This window comes from Cetorhinus maximus, chromosome 3, assembly GCF_964194155.1.
Source record: "Cetorhinus maximus chromosome 3, sCetMax3.hap1.1, whole genome shotgun sequence".
Lineage (NCBI taxonomy): Eukaryota > Metazoa > Chordata > Chondrichthyes > Lamniformes > Cetorhinidae > Cetorhinus > Cetorhinus maximus.
In genome coordinates, this window is record NC_135881.1 from 92123491 (window position 1) to 92139924 (window position 16434).

The 16434-nt window shown below is 40.0% G+C and overlaps 1 protein-coding gene across 1 annotated transcript in view; it reads right to left on the bottom strand.

Annotated features, from left to right (window-relative positions):
* Positions 1–16434, bottom strand: part of erp44 (endoplasmic reticulum protein 44) — a 111636-nt gene that overhangs the window by 27756 nt on the left and 67446 nt on the right. The window contains exon 5 of the mRNA XM_078538678.1: positions 9251–9435. Coding sequence (XP_078394804.1) covers positions 9251–9435 — 185 coding nt within the window. The remainder of the gene's footprint in view (positions 1–9250; positions 9436–16434) is intronic.

Sequence of the window (16434 nt, forward strand, 5' to 3'; positions counted from 1 at the left end):
ATTTCAGCAGGGGTTCTCTGGGTCAGTGTAACTCTTTCGAGTACATTCACAGTTCTTGACTTTTTTTTTCCGGGAGTGGGACATGAACCCACAACCTTCTGACTCAAAGGCGAGGGTGCTATGAACTGAGCCACAGCTGACACCTCTCTGGGTCAGTGTATTTGCACAGTGGTTGGTGTGAATCTAATGTAGAACAGGTGAAAAGGGAAAAAAAAGAGTAAACAAGCCAGCAATATAAAAATAGATTGTAAGAGCTTTTATAAGTATATAAAAAGGAAGAGAATAGGTAAAGTAAATGTCGATCCCTTAGAAGCAGAAACAGGAGAAATTATCCTGGGGAATGAGGAAACGGCAGATATTGGACAAATAAAACAAGTAGGCACAGTTTCAGGATAAGGAGCCAATCAGTTAGGACTGAGATAAGAAGAAATTTCTTCAGTCAAAGAGTGAATCTTTGGAATTCTCTACCCCAGATGGTTATGTCTGTGCCATCATTGACTATATTTAAGAAATAGACAGAATTTTGGTCCCTCAGGGAATCAAAGGTTATGGAGTGTGGCAGGAAAACGGAGTTGAAACCCAAGATCAGCTACGATCATATTGAAGGCTTAAGTGGCTTGATGGACTGTTTGGTCTACTTCTGCTCTTATTTCTTAGTTCTTATGGAGGGCTTGGAAATCAGGGTGAAACCTTTTTTTTTTTTAAATGTCTGAACAGGTAAGAAACAATGCCTGGTTCACTCAACTCCCAGCTAACTTCATTGCATGTCTCAGCAATCATTTTCTGATACCTTCCAAAATGTCCACCATAGCTGGTACTCTGTCAAATAAGGCAACAGGACATGATAAGAGATACATAAGATGATGCCATAATTTTATGGATTCAGGCTGCAAGCCCTCTGAGGAAACTGACATCAGTAAACAGATTGGTGGGGGAAGGTATGACATTATCATTGACTGCAAAGTCTCTCAGCCCAAAGACTGCAGGCCAATGCCCAAGAAGTTCAATTACTAATCAGGGCTGGCAAAATGACAGACCAAACTTTCTTCCTTAGTCACCAGCAACTCTTCATACACTAAAGAGAAACACTTGTACAAATGACTTCAACAAAGCATTCCGGTTGAAGGGCACTCTAACTCACTATGGTTATTTATCTTCGCCAATGGCAATTACTGTGTGCACAACACAAAAAGCTCCTTCCTCCACTTTAACAGATTGATCACCTTGCATTTCTTACTTCAGTTCTTCTTGCTACTTGTCACATACTCAACTGCCATCCATTCTCAAATATTTGCCACAGAAACGGGTACAGAATTCCCACTGGAGGTAAACCACCAGAGAGGGAATGCCTAAGCATCTCACATCCTGCAAAAAGGTGGCCAAGGAGCCCATAGGCAGACACACTGATCTTGCATTGAGAGATGAGGAAGTTTGGAGCACATTTCTGGCATCAGGTTAATGACTAAACACCATCAATGCATCCTGGCATCCTGTAAAGCATCACACAGATACAAGCTTGAACTCCCTTCTGATTCCTTAGTCCCAGAGGTGCAATTTTATCCATTCTTAGCTTCTACCTTTCTTTCCTATAGATCCGCCACATCAAAAAGGGGCACAGGAGCAGGAGGAGAAGCAAGAACTGAAACACCAGAATATCCCTGTGAACAATGATGATGAGGGAGAGGAAGTCGTCAGCCACAAGTCCACTCATGAGTTCCTGCATAGAACTCCTGCCTATTGCTCCTTGGCCCCAAGAATATCCAACTTACTGCCAATGTCATTTTGCTTCTTCCCTCCCAAGCACCAGCACTGATATTTTCAACTGAAACAACTGATAATGTTTTTGAGCATAGAGTGAATAACAGTACTATTAGGCAGCTGGCAGAGTGCAGGAAGTGGGTGAGATATGCCATTTTCCAGTGGGGGCTGAGGAAAAGACTGTGGCTTTGGAGTCGTGGGACTTGGCATCCAGGGTGAAAAGAAAGTTCCTCAAATGACATGTGATGTCAAAGGTGATGAATTCCTCTGATCTCCTGTAAAGTGTAACATTACCTGATGAATTTAAGCTCATGCTTGTTGTCTTGGAATAAGCCTTCTCCATTAAAGTTGTGACGAGCAATCACCTGAAAGGCCAGTGTGAGAGCAGTACAGGTAGACATGTGGTTCTGCAGGTCCTCAAATAAATGAAGGAGCAGCCTATTGCCTCATGAGTTAAGCACATCCTTCAGACTGACACCTTCTTAGAAAAGCCCTCAATTATCTGTACAGTTGTATATCCCTAAGTGAAAGGGCAGGGGAACATTTGGTGGGTTGCATCACCCCAAAGTGTTGTCCGATTCTTCTTTACTCAACCCGTGCTGATTGTTCTCCTTCATGATAATGAAATAAAAGGGTATATTTGTTGGGAAATTCCACATTTTGCTCCTGCAAAGCCATGATCATAGGTAGCTAGTGTATTGAGGGAAGAAACAATGGGAGGGGGAGGGCTTGTGGGTGGCAAAACTCAGCTACTGACCTGGTGAGATACAGTGAGGAGCAAATTCAGGTCTGTGTAGGCAGAATGGCAAGACAAGTCAAATTACTGCAAAGAGAGATTCCCAGCTGCAGAAATTGCTAATGAGTCTCTCTTCAGGCTCAGAAACTCCACATCCGCCTATGTCAGCTGATCCTGGCAACAGCTGTGCCTTTACGGTTGTCAGTCTTAAGTTATTGAATGCATTGTCAGTGTAAAAGTAGGAAATTTGGCACTACAGCATTACTGACCCTCATTATAACATAAAAGCACAATAAAATTAACAGTACACTGACAGAACTCAAGAAATAATTGCTTCTTAAATATATGAGGATTAAAAAGGTCTCAGGCTACAGGGTGTTAAGTATGTGCGCATGTAGCAGATGGTGTATTACTACATTGGTTAACACTATTTAACGAAAAAATAATTTGCTAATCAAGAAATGGAACCAGACCAAGATTCCAAATAACAATTCACAATTTACTATATAGTTAAAACAAATCACACCATAAAGTGCTAACCCACTGATCTCCCTTACAGGCATGACAAAAAACAGAACTAAAAAAGGAAGAACTTGCTACCCAGGCCGAGGTGAGAGAGGAGGTAACTGATACACCAGAAGAATTTAAAATCAAGAGGAAGGTGGTGTTAGAAAGGCTTTCTTTACTTAAGATAGATAAGGTACCAGGACCGGATGAGATGCATTCAAGGGTATTGAGGGAAATAAGAGTGGAAATTGCAGAGGCACTAGTGATAATCTTCCAGTCTTCCTTAGACACAGAGAAGGTGCCAGGGGACTGGAGAACTGCGAATGTTACACCCTTGTTCAAAAAGGGGTGCAAAGATAAAGCTGGCAACAACAGTTTGACAGTTTGACCTCAGTGGCAGGGAAACTTCTGGAAACTATAATACGGGATAAAATCAATAATCACTTAGACAAGTGCAGGATAATTAAGAAAGCCAGCATGGATTCATCAAGGGAAAATCATGCTTAACTAACTTGGAGTTTTTAGAGAAGGGTGACAAAGGAAACGCTGTTGATGTGGTGTATGGATTTTTCAAAAGGCATTTGATACAGTGCCACACAACAGACTTGAGCAAAATTCTAGGTCATGGAATAAAGGGGAAAGTAGGCACTTGGATAAGAAATTGGCTGAGTGACAGGAAATAGAGTAGTGATAAATGTTTGTTTTTCAGATTGGAGGAAGATTTGTAGTGGAGTTCCTCAGGGGTCAGTGTTGGGACCCTTGCTCTCCCTGATATATATTAATGACCTAGACTATGGTGTGCAGGGCATGATTTCAAAATTTGCAGATGCTACGAGGATTGGAAATGTTGTCAACTGTGATGGAGATAGTCTTGGGCTTCAAAAGGACATAGACATATTGGTGAATTGGGCAGACAAGTGGAAAATGAAGTTCAATGCAGAGAAGTGTGAGGTGATTTGTTTTGGCAGGAAAGAAATGGTGAGGCAATATAAAATAAAAGGACAGCCTCTAAAGGAGATGCAGGAAAAGAGGGACCTCTGTGTATATGTACATAGGTCATTGAACATGGCAGGGCATATTGAGAGAGCAGTTAATAAAGCATATAGTATCTTCGACTTTATTAATAGGGGCATTGAGTACAAGTGTGAGGAGGGCATGTTGAACTTGTACAAGACACTAGTTAGGCCTCATCTGGAGTGCTGCAACCAGAGGAAATTCACAAGAATGATTCCCAGGGTGAAGAACTGTAGCTATGAGGATAGATTGGAGAGGTGGGGAACTGTTTTCCTTGGAGAAAAGAAGGCTGAGAGCAAACTTGATGGAGGTATTCAAGATCCTGAGGGGTATGGACAGGGTAAATAGTGAGAAACTGTTCCCACTCAAGAGAACATCAAGAACTAGAAGACACAGGTTCAAAATAATTGGCAAAAGGAGTAAATGTAATGTGAAGAAAAATTTTTTTCACCCAGAGGGTGGTTGGAGTCTAGAACAAAACTTCCTGAAGGGGTGGTGGAGGCAGGTTCGATCGAGGTATTCAAAAGGGAATTGGATTGCTACCTGAAAAAAGAGAATGTGCAAAGTTATGGGGATATGGTAGGGAGTGGGACTAGGTGGAATGATCTTGGAGAGCCAGTGCAGACTTGATGGGCTGAATGGCCTCCTTCTGCACTGTAAAGATACTGTGAACCAAGTAGTGCAACATAATTTTAGAACATGCAAACATATGAATTAGGAGAAGGAATAGGCCACTCAGCCCCTTGAGCTTCCTCTTGCCATTCAATAAGATCATGGCTGATCTGATTGTAACCTCAACTCTACATTCCTGCCTACCCCCGATAACATTTCCTTGCTCATCAAGAATCTATCGCTCGCTTAAAAATATTCAAAGACTCTGCTTCCACTACCTTTTGAGGAGAGTTCCAAAGACTCACGGCTCTTAGACAAAAAAATTCTCATGTGTCTTAAATGGGCGACCCCTTATTTTTAAACAGTGACCCCTAGTTCTAGATTTCCCACAAGAGGAAACATGCTGTCCACATCCAACCTGTCAAGACACCTCAGGATCTTATATACCTTTCAATCAAGTCGCCTCTCACTCTTCTAAGCTCCAGCGAATACAAGCCTAGCCTGTCCAACCTGCCCATTCCAGGTATTAGTCTAATAAACCTTCTCTGAACTGCTTCCAACACATTTACATCCTTTCTTAAGTAAGGAGACCAATACTATACACAAATACTCCAGATGTGCTCTCACCAGTGCGCTGAACAACTGAAGCATAACCTCCCTACTTTTGTATTCAATTCCCCTCGCAATAAACAATTACATTCTATTAGCTTTCCTATTACTTGCTGTACCTGGATACTAACCTTTTGCAATTCATGCACTAGGACACCCAGATCCCTCTGCACCTCAGAGCTGTGCCATCATTTAGATAATACCCTTTTTTCTTTTCTTCCTGCCAAAATGGACAATTTCACATTTTCCCACATTATACTCCATTTGCCAGATCTTTTCCCAATCATTTAACCTATGTAGCCGCCTTATGTCCTCTTCACAACTTACTTTCCTACCTACATAGATTTGCGTTATCAGTAAACCTAGCAACCATACCTTAAGTCCCTTCATCCGTCATTTATATAAATTATAAAAAGTTAAGGCCCCAACACTGAACCCTGCGGCACACCACTCGTTACATCTTGCCAACCAGGAAATTACCCTTTTAAGCCTACTCTCTGCTTCCTGTTAGCTAGTCAATCTTCTAATCATGCCAATGTTACTCCTTCCACCATTAGCTTTTATTTTTTGCAATAACCTTTGATGTGGCACCTTATCAAATGTCTTCTGAAAATCATAAGTGCAGTATATCCTCCAGTTCCCCTTTATCCACAGCATATGTTACTTCTTCAAAGAAAATTTGCATAAAAAATTACCATAGATTGCAGCATATAAATCAGCCTTTGAAAACTTGAAATATCCTTCAACGGGAATCAATTTATACGCTGAGTATAAAATGTGAACCGGCGGTGTTGCTGTAGTTGGTCGCCATGTTGCAACGTGGAAAAAATATCAGTAATTCAAATTAAATCAATGTGACCTTTTATTGAATGAATTAATTCTACAAGCATACCTTCAACCACAATCAAAACATTTTAAGAACTGTCAAATTCTTTGCTTCAGATGCTGAAGGCAATGAATTCATCAAATTCATTGAGTCACTTTGGCTATGGCATCATAGGATCCCACTCTGGATCAGATTAGGCGTTTTAGGTTTCAGAATCATCCTTCTACAACAAATCATCTTCCTCTCCATCCACTGAATTGGAAACGTCACATTTTTGAGCGATACGATGGTTTGTGCATTCGTAGCATCCCATGATTTGATAACAAAAAACACAAAACATCAAGCGGGACAGCACGCATATTTCTATTTTAAGGTTTCTTTCTCTGTCACCCATCCATCAATTCCATTTGGTGTGAACATGATCCTTGAATGGCTTGTTGAGGCACACATCCAAAAGTCTGAGTGAAGGACATTAGACCCCCTAGTACAACTGCAATTTGAATGTTATTTCTTCATAGACACCTCTTGATGTCATTGGTTATATGGGATCTGAACTGGTCCCACACTAATAAGCTGCATTCCTTGCATAGGTCACTGGGACACCTATTCCGCAGGTCGTCGATCCAAAACTTAACTCCATCCTCATCTATCCAACCAGTGTCATGGCCATGCACAAAAACTCCTTCAGGGAACTTGATTTTTGGCATGATTTTATGTTTGAAAATTACCATAGGCTTTAATTTTGTTCCTTTGGCCATGCAGGCTAGTCCCTCTGTGAATTTTGTCTTCTCATGTCTTGTGATTTTCAGTACAACTGTTTTTGAATCTTTCCACTCTGCAGTTTGACTGCTGAGCATACAGAAATTCATGGGCATTTCATCCACGTTCCCAATGTGACATAATGGGTTTTTGCCACTATCTGATGAAGAATCACTGGAAACTGGTAACTTTGGAATCAAGGTCTTCCGGTAGTCTCCAAGCGATTTTGGTCTTCTGCTGCAACAATTGACATTTTCATTCTAAACAGTGGCTACACCAACTAGCTGTTGCTCTGAAATCTTTGCTGGACTCGGGGTTTGATTTGGTCCACCTAAATGCGTATATACGCATTGCATTTCTGGTGATGATGTAACCATTCTGACAATTTTACAAGACCGTACAATTTTACAAGACCCATTTCAATATATGCTTTTCAAGGTCAGGCCTGTCTCTGGTCCTTGTTCTGATGGCACATTTGGTCTTGGGCATCTTCAGGCATGATTCCTCCTTCCATTCTCCCACCAGTTTTTCACTAACATGAATTCCCTCAATACAGTAGAGTTATTTGATGAGGGTAATGGGGTTAATGTTGTGGCTATGGACTTCCAAAAGGCGTTTGATAAAATACCAAAAAATTAACTTTTTAGAAAATTTAAAGCCCATGGGATTAAAGGGACAATGACATTGAGAGTACAAAACTGGTTGAGGAACAAAAAGCAGAAAGTAGTGATAAACAGCTGCTTTTCAGACTAGAAAGGAATATACAGTGGTGTTCCCCAAGAGTCAATATTAGGATCACTGTTCTTTCTGATATACATTAATTACCTGGACTTTGGGATCAGGGCATAATTTCAAAGTTTGCAGATGACACAAAATTCAGAAGTATAGCCAACAATGAGGTTAGTAACAGACTTCAGGAAAACATACTCCATTCAAATAGGCACGCATATGACAAATGAGATCTAATGCAAAGAAATGTGAGGTAATACATTTTGATAAGGAGGAGAAGCAACAGTAAGCAAATGGAACATTATCAAAACGGGTGCAGGAATAGCGAGATCTGAAAGTGTACATACATAAATCTTTGAAGGTAGCAGACAAGTTGAGAAAGTTATCAAAAAGCATGTGCGATCATTGGCTTTATTAATAGAGGAAGAGTGTACAAAAACTAGAAAGTTATGCAAACCCTTTAGAAAAACACGGATGAGGCCTCAGTTGGCTTATAACAATTTGCATTTATATTGCACATTTAACGTAGTAAAACATCTTCAAGACGTTTCACATGAGGGAATTTTAGAGCTTTGGACCCAGGCAGAAGTATCGACCACCAATGGTGGAGCAATTAAAACAGTGTTCATTTCTGGACACCTTGCTTTAGGAAAGAGATCAAACCCTTGAGAAGGGTGCAGTAAGAATTTACTAGAATTGTGCCAATCATGAGACACTTCAGTTACATGGAAAGACTGGAGAAGCGGAGGCTGTTCTCCTTAGAGCAGAAAAGGTTAAGAGGGGGTTTTCAAAATCATGCAGGCTTTGATAAAGTAAACAAGGAGAACCTGTTTCCGATGGCAGAAAAACTACCTGGCATGATGGGCTGAATGGTTTCCTTCAGTGCTGTATCATTCTATATGATTCAAATCCTTAAGTTTTCTTAGAATCCAGGATTTTTAAACTATACTGCTGTATATACCTCCCCCCTAATCCCACTACTTTAATTGAGGTCAATTAACTAAGCAGAGCCTCGAGATCGAAGCAAAGATCGCTGGTCTGCTTGGACAAGATCCAGCATTTGCAACAAGGACTGGAAACTTGACAACATCCTTCCTCATCATTTTGTTCTTCCCACTCTAGACTTTTGTGCAACTAGTTTAAAGTATTATGCATGCAACAGAATATGCATCAGAAATAGTTAGCTATCTTGTATTTTCAACCAAAAAGACAAACAGTTCTTTTTATTAATAGACATAATTATGACATATAAAGCTTTCACTTCATGTTTTCCCATCTAACAAAAATGTCCTTTAATTTATTTGGATACAATGCCTTTGGCAGCTTTTCTATAGGATTTTGAATGTGAAAATGCCCTCATTAGAATAGGCTATTCAGTGCAAAAATAATTAAACTATTTTTTGGGAGGTATCACTGCCCTGTACCATCATTCTGATTTTGCTTTTTCTGAAGTAGATGCACATACATTATTAGAAAATTTATTTTAAAAACACTCAGGAATTGAGGCTTAGTGCATTAATTTTAAATCTTTGTCATGAGACATAATTACGTCATTTTACTTAAATTTTCATGAAATTATGAGTAAAATCTTTACCATATACAGCACAATTTAAAACATTGTTTCAAATCAGAGAATGCTTTTGTTTTGAAATTAGATCATATAAATTGCTTGAACTCTCAGGTCCAATGTGCAGACTTACATCAACTGTTTCCAATTCGCTCAGATTCAGAATCTCTTGAACAGGATCATTTTTCTGCTGCTTGATGAAGTCTGCAAGTGCACTCACTGATCTTTGACCTCTGTACTCCCTCTTCATCATCATCCCATTTCTGAATAATTTCAATGTTGGATACTTACTAATTCGGTACCTTTGTGCTATATCCGCTGAAAAAAAACGGTCATAATAATGTTAAAAGCATAGGCAGTAATAATTAAGGTACAAATAATGTCAGGTAGCTTCAACAACTGCACGCAAGCTCCAAGGCCTGAAACACAAATTAAAAATCCAAATTCGACTAAATACAGAACAAAAGAATTGATTGAAAATGAAGGCCAACACACTTTAAAGAAAGTCCTGATAAACAAAATTATTTTTTTTCCATATTTTATTGATTTTCTAAGAAATTTACTTGTAAAAATTTACTCTATAGACCTGACAGCAGATAAAGCTGCTTTAAAATAATTGCTTAAAGATTATTTCTGTAAATTGTTTCAGGATGAAACAATACGGATGCAATCTGACATTATTCAAGATAATATAGACTAGCAGATGCAGTAGCCTTTAACTGACATTAGGCACTTGTGGAATGCTTTACAAATAAATGCAGTAAGGCAGCATATAATTATTAGTTAACTTTTGACAGGCATTCTCCAAGATAAAAATGCCTGAGGAAGAAAAAAGAACATTTTGCCCTAAATCTAAAAATTCTTATCCCTATTTAGACAAAAGCCTCATGTTTGGGAGGTTAAAGAAACATTTTTCCAACAAATATGAATTGTTGTTCATAAAATGACAAAGGCCTATCTCATTTGCCTTCTACCATCCTGGTGGTTGCATGATAATGGAATTGTTGAATTCTATGATTAGTTAATCTCTATTAATTAGTCTACAACAGACCCCAGAATCAAAAGCCAAAGACTGAGCAGAGCAATAGACTTAAAAAGGGTGACATGCCAGAATCTGCCCTCTTCAATGTCAAAGATGTATCAAGTCTTGTACACAATAATGACAAAAGCAACACAAGTCACCATTACTAAATCTAGGCCTTTATGTTCAAACTAGAAGAGCTGCATCCCAACATTCACAAAGAATACAAGTGAAGCCTCAAGCACGTACTGCCTGCTTGTGGAGTTGTGCACTTCAATTTCCGCAGCCAGGGGCAGAGAAAAGGTAGCCGGACCATGCATCAGGATCTCTCTTTCACCATGTCTTTCTGTGGTCCCAAGGAGCAAATTTAATTTCAAGTGGCAGCTGTCTAACGTGCTGGTGAATGTGCGCAAAAGACGACTAAGAAATGAATTCAATGCTGAAGTTTGTCGATTATTATGAAAAGGAAGAACTAGGTGATGATAAAAATTACAACTGATCACCAAGGAATTAAATAAATCGATAACCATAGCCAAAATGTTTCAGATTTAATGTTCATAAACATTTTTCTAAGAAAAAAAGTTAATTTCATATGCCACTGCTGCTTCTCAGGTGCCACAAATTTGGATTGCAACAGATTTAGATCCTATGTACGAAGGATGGGTTTAATTATCAACTAATATGACTTTCATTTAGAATAGAGACATTAACTAAAGTGCCATTAAACTTGTGAAAGACAGACAGAATTTGTTTTCAATTTTTAAAAAAATGGCCAGAAGGCACAAGTGATCAGAGGACATATTGCTAGTGGAGTACAAATTAAGAGTGCCAAATGCAGATTCTCTTTCATTTCCCACTGCTAACAATTCTTCTGGGAGGGCAGTGAGAATATAACAACTGAGTCAGAACCATACAAGTATATTCAATGTATCTAATCAACAGCCAGATTGTTCAGGTCTGAATAGAAAACCAATCCTGTTTGAGTACAGATTTATTTATTTTTATTCATTCATGGGATGTGGGCGTCACAGGCGAGGCCAGCATTTATTGCCCATGTTCAGGGGGCATTTATGAGTCAACCACATTGCTGTGGGTCTGCATGTAGGCTAAACCAGGTAAGGACAGCAGATTTCCTTCCCTAAAGGGCATTAGTGAACTAGATGGATTTTTACAACAATCAACAATGGTTTCATCATCTTTTAATTAGACTTTTAATTCCAGATTTTTTCATTGAATTAAAATTCCACCATCTGCCGTGGCAGGATTCAAACCCAGGTACCCAGAGCATTACCCTGGGTCTCTGGATTACCAGTCCAGCGACAAAACCACCACGCCATTGCCTCCCCACAATGGGTAGAGTTTAGCACAATCCAACAAAAATCCAGCCAAGGTCATCAATAATAGGATTTCACCTTCCGGGGGGCAGAGAAATTTCATGATATCCAAATAAAGAGTAACAAAATGTCTCAAGTGTCATGGCAAAAATGAAGGTGAAAGGCAAAAGGCTATCCATAATTAGCTTCTGTGTGATCAGGCTTTCCATTAGTTGTCAATTAGATGGCTTTTGTGCTATTCAGTTTTCAGACACTTTTGCACAGGAGCTGAAGGTAAATCTGCCAAAATGATGGGGCAGGATTTTGCTGGCCCACATGAGGCAGGATCACCGTGGCTGGGAAGCTATGGCAGATAGGCTCCCTGGCCATGTCTTGCTGTCAGGGAAATTTTACTGGCTTTAGACAGGCTTCCCACCACAAAGAGATGGGAAGCAATTTTACATATTCAAATGGCCCATTAATGACCGTTCTGCTGACGGTGGATTGGCTCCTCACCAGCTGAATGCAGGGGGTCCCCCAGCAGCTGCCTGGAGGGGATTGGGTTTGGGGAAGTAATTTTCATTTAAGGAGGTGGCTGCAGGCAAGGAAGGCAGCCCCTGTGGCTCCAGTAATTAGCTCAAAGGCATTTCCACTCTATCAATATAATTTTATTTTTTTTAACGTTTCTTCAGCCTACCTGGTTAAGGCTGCCAGGCCCCTGCCTTCTTCAGCAAAGGCCATCATTCCTGGTGCTGCTGGGTGAGCAAGGCAGGAGCCTGCAGCTTTGGCGGATGGTTGGCCATCTTAAACAGAGCAGCAAACCCAGCAGCAGCTTATTAATGAACTTCCACCAGCAAAATCAAGGGCGAAGTCCTGCCAGCAGACTGTGCGTGCATTGCCAAAATGCATTTCTGACTACTGCCTGGACTCCGACCTTTTTGATAAGATTCTGTCTGATGATTCCTGCTCCAGTTCTACACAACACAAGTGGATCACTTGACAAGCAAACCAAACAACAATACGAAAATATTTTACAAGTTAGATAGAGCAATGCAAGAAAATACATCTTGTTCAGATATACAGTATTAGATTTGATAGAGGTGTTCAAAATCATGAGGAGGCTGGATAGAGTAGATAGGGAGAAGCTGTTCCCGCTTGTAAAAGGATCAAGATGAGAGGGCACAGATTTAAAGTGATTTGCAAAAGCAGCAAACGTGACATGAGAAAAACCTTTTTCACAGTGAGTGGTTCGGGTCTGGAATGCACTGCCTGGAGGTGTGGTGGAGGCAGGTTCAATCGAGGCATTCAAGAGGGTATTAGATGATTATTTGAATAGAAACAATGTGCAGAGGTATGGGGAAAAGGCAGGGCAATGGCACTAGGTCATAATGCTCATTTGGAGAGCCAGTGCAGACATGGGCTGAATGGCCTCCTTCTGTGCCCTTAAAATTCTGTGATTCTATTTTACAATGCATTGATCAGGTAAGCAAGGGAGGCAAGTAACACACGTCAGAGGTTGGGAGTCAAACAGAGCCACAGATTCATCTTCTGCCTTCAACTATTTAAACTAATTTGTTCCAAGAGATCAAATTCCACCAGTACATTATAAATGACACTTTTGCTTTAGTGACAGCATTCATGTCTCAAAATCAGAAGTTTCAAGTCCAACTCCAGAGATAAGCTCAAAAAAATAGGAGTACACTGTTCAGCCCCTCAAGCCTGCTCTGCCATTCGCTAAATTCAGGGCTTATTGAATTGTAGCCTCATTCCACTTTCCTGCTTGCCCCTCAAAATGCTCAACTCCCTTGTTGATCAACAATTTGTCCAACTCAACCCTGAATATGTTCAATGATGCAGCCTCCACTGCTCTCTGTGGAAGAGAATTTCAAAGACAGGAAAAGAAATTCCTCATCTCCTCCATAAATGGAAGGCCCCTTATTTTTAAACTGTGCCCTCTAGTTTCAGATTTCCCCTTGAGAAGGGACATCCTCTCAGCATCTACCCTGTCAACCCCCCTCAGAATCTTAACAGTTTCAATTAGAACACCTCTCATTCTTCTAAACTTCAATGAATATAGGCCCACCTGCTCAACCTTTCCTCATAAGACAACTCCATCATCCCAGGAATCTCTGAACTGCTCCCAATGCAAGGTTTTCCCTCTAAGTAAGGAGACCAAAACTGAACACATTACTCCAGCTGCAGTCTCATCAATGCCCTGTACAGCTATTGCAAGATTTCCCTATTTTTATACTCTATCTCCCTTGCAATAAAGGCCAACATTCCATTCATGTTCCTAATTAGTTGCTGTACCTGCATGCTAACTTTTTGTGATTCATATACAAGACACCTAGATCCCACTGAACTGCAGAATTCTGCCGTCTCTCTCCATTTCTCTATTCCTCATGCCCAAGTGGACCTCACATTTTCCCCACATTATACTCCATCTGCCAATTTTTTGCCCACTACTTAACCTATCTATATCCCTTAGCAGACTTTGTATCCTCCTCAACTTGCTATCTTTGTATCATCAGCAAATTTGTCCACAATACAGTCAGTCCCTTCATCCAAGTCATTAATATAGATGGTAAATAGTTGAGGCCCCAGCACTGATCGCTGCGGCATTCCATTAGTTACTGATTATCAACCTGAAAATGACCCACTTATCCCGACTGTTTTCTGTCAGTTAGCCAATCCTCTATTCATGCTAATATATCCTTTCCCCAACCCCATCTCTTATCTTGTGCAGTAACGTTTTATGTGGCACCTTATTGAATGCCTTTTGGAAATCTATTGGTTACATCTATTGGTTCCCTTTATCCACCCTGCTTTTTGCAGCCTCAAAGAAATCTTAAAAAAAAAATTTGTCAAGCACAATTTCCTTTTCACAAAACCATGTTAACTCTGCCTGATTGTATTATGATTTTCCAAATATCCCGGAACTACCACCTCAACAATAGATTCTAACATTTTCTCAATGACAGATGTTAGACTAACTGGCTTATAGTTTCCTGCTTTTTGTCACCCTCCTTTCTTGAATAGTGATGTTTTGTTTGCGGTTTTCTATTCTGTTGGGACCTTTACAGTGTCTAGGGAATTTTGGAAGATTGTAGCCAATGCACCCCCAATCCCTGCAGCCACTTCTTTTAAGACCCTAGGATGCAGGTTATCAGGTCCAGGAGACTTGTCAGCCTTTAGTCCTATTAGTTTTCCAAGTACTTTTGCTCTACTGATCGTGTCTGTTTTAAGTTCCTCGCTCCCCTTTTTCCTCTTGATTTTCTATTATTCTTGGAATGTTGTACCTTGTACTGTGAAGACATACAAGCTACTTGTTTAAAATCTCTGCCAATTCCTTGTTTCCCATTAATTCCTAAGGCTCACCCTCCAAGGGATCAACACATACTTTAGCTACTCTCCTTTTTATATACTTGTAAAAGCTTTTACTGTCTGTTTTTATTTCTTGCTAGTTTTCTCTCCCACTCCAATTTCTCCCTCTTTTTTATTTTAAAGTCATCTTTTGCAGAATTTACTGTATCAAATAGAGGGCAGTGGTGAGCAGTTCGAGCATTAGACCACCTCAAGGAAGTTATGGCTGTCTGGTGAATCGATGGTGCTGTTGTCTGCAATGCTGCCTGTGAATTTTCGCCTGAACTTTTTATATTTTACTTAATTAATGATTGCAAAACTTATCTTAATTCAGCCTCTGGCTACAACAGAGATTGACTTTAACAAAACTTTAATAATAATAGTTTGCAGCAAGGAATGAATTGGATAAATGTTCGAAGGGAAAAAATTTGCAGGGCCATGGGGAAAGAATTGGTGGCAGCGTGAAATAATTTGATAGCTCTCTCTGAAAGAGATGGCATAGGCACAATGAGCCAAATGGCCTCCTTCTATGCTGTAAGATTCTATGATTTCAGAAAGCCAGCATATCTCTGCTTCTATATTTGTGTACAGACTTTCAACGCCTATTGTAAAAGGTATGGCATTGGCAGGTACATTTAGTGAACTAACCATCTCTATAAAGTAGTATGCATCTTTAACGTAAAAAAGGTGCTTCTGTGCTAAAGGATTCCAATCTACGTATCAAAGCACAGATGATCACGTGAGGTGGTGCATTAGCTTGGTTGGGTGGGCGGGGGGGGGGGGGGGGGGAAATCACTGAAACGTGAAGTATATGTGAATTAAACCATTTGTTATCTGATGGTTACCTTGGTGCTGCAGAATTAATTTCAGTGTATTCCCCTTGTTGCATAATGGACCTTTGGAAGTCAGTATCATGAAGTGTTGTCAACAATCACTTTAAACATAAGTAATGAGGGGAAAGAAACTTGAAATTGGCAGAACACAACCACAGAATGCTGGAGACTAATAATTGTTTGCAATTAACTTTGAAGAGGGACTGTAGATGTGAGACTCGTTCCCAATATGTTGTCTTGTGCCAAGTAGAATTTTCGAAACAAGAGTAGGGGAGATATACACACGCACAGTCTTTGGTACAAAAAGAAAAATAGCTGGAAAAACGCAGCAGGTCTGACAGCATCTGCGGAGAGGAACACAGTTAACGTTTCGAGTCCGTATGACTCTTCATCAGAACTAAAGAAATATAGAAATGTGATGAAATGTAAGCTGGTTGAGGGGGGTTTTTTTCCTTTGGTATTTGTGCAACCAGATCTATCTAAAGAAGGTAACCCTAAAAAAAATTCAACACAAATAGAAAGAGAATGTTACCACATGACTGCATCACTTAACAAAGGAATTAGTGAGAATGAAAAAGGAGCCCCTGAAAAACAAGTAACCCCCGAGAAATCTCAAGAACAATCCTCAGGGGGAAAAAAATTGACCCCTGCTTTAACGGAGGTCATTAATTAATCCCGTCTCATTACATAATTAACCAGCTCCCTGGTTGGTTCCAGAATGTATTATACTAAGAAACTCCACAAAACACATCCTCCATGCTACTCTTACCAATTTGAGTTGTCCAAT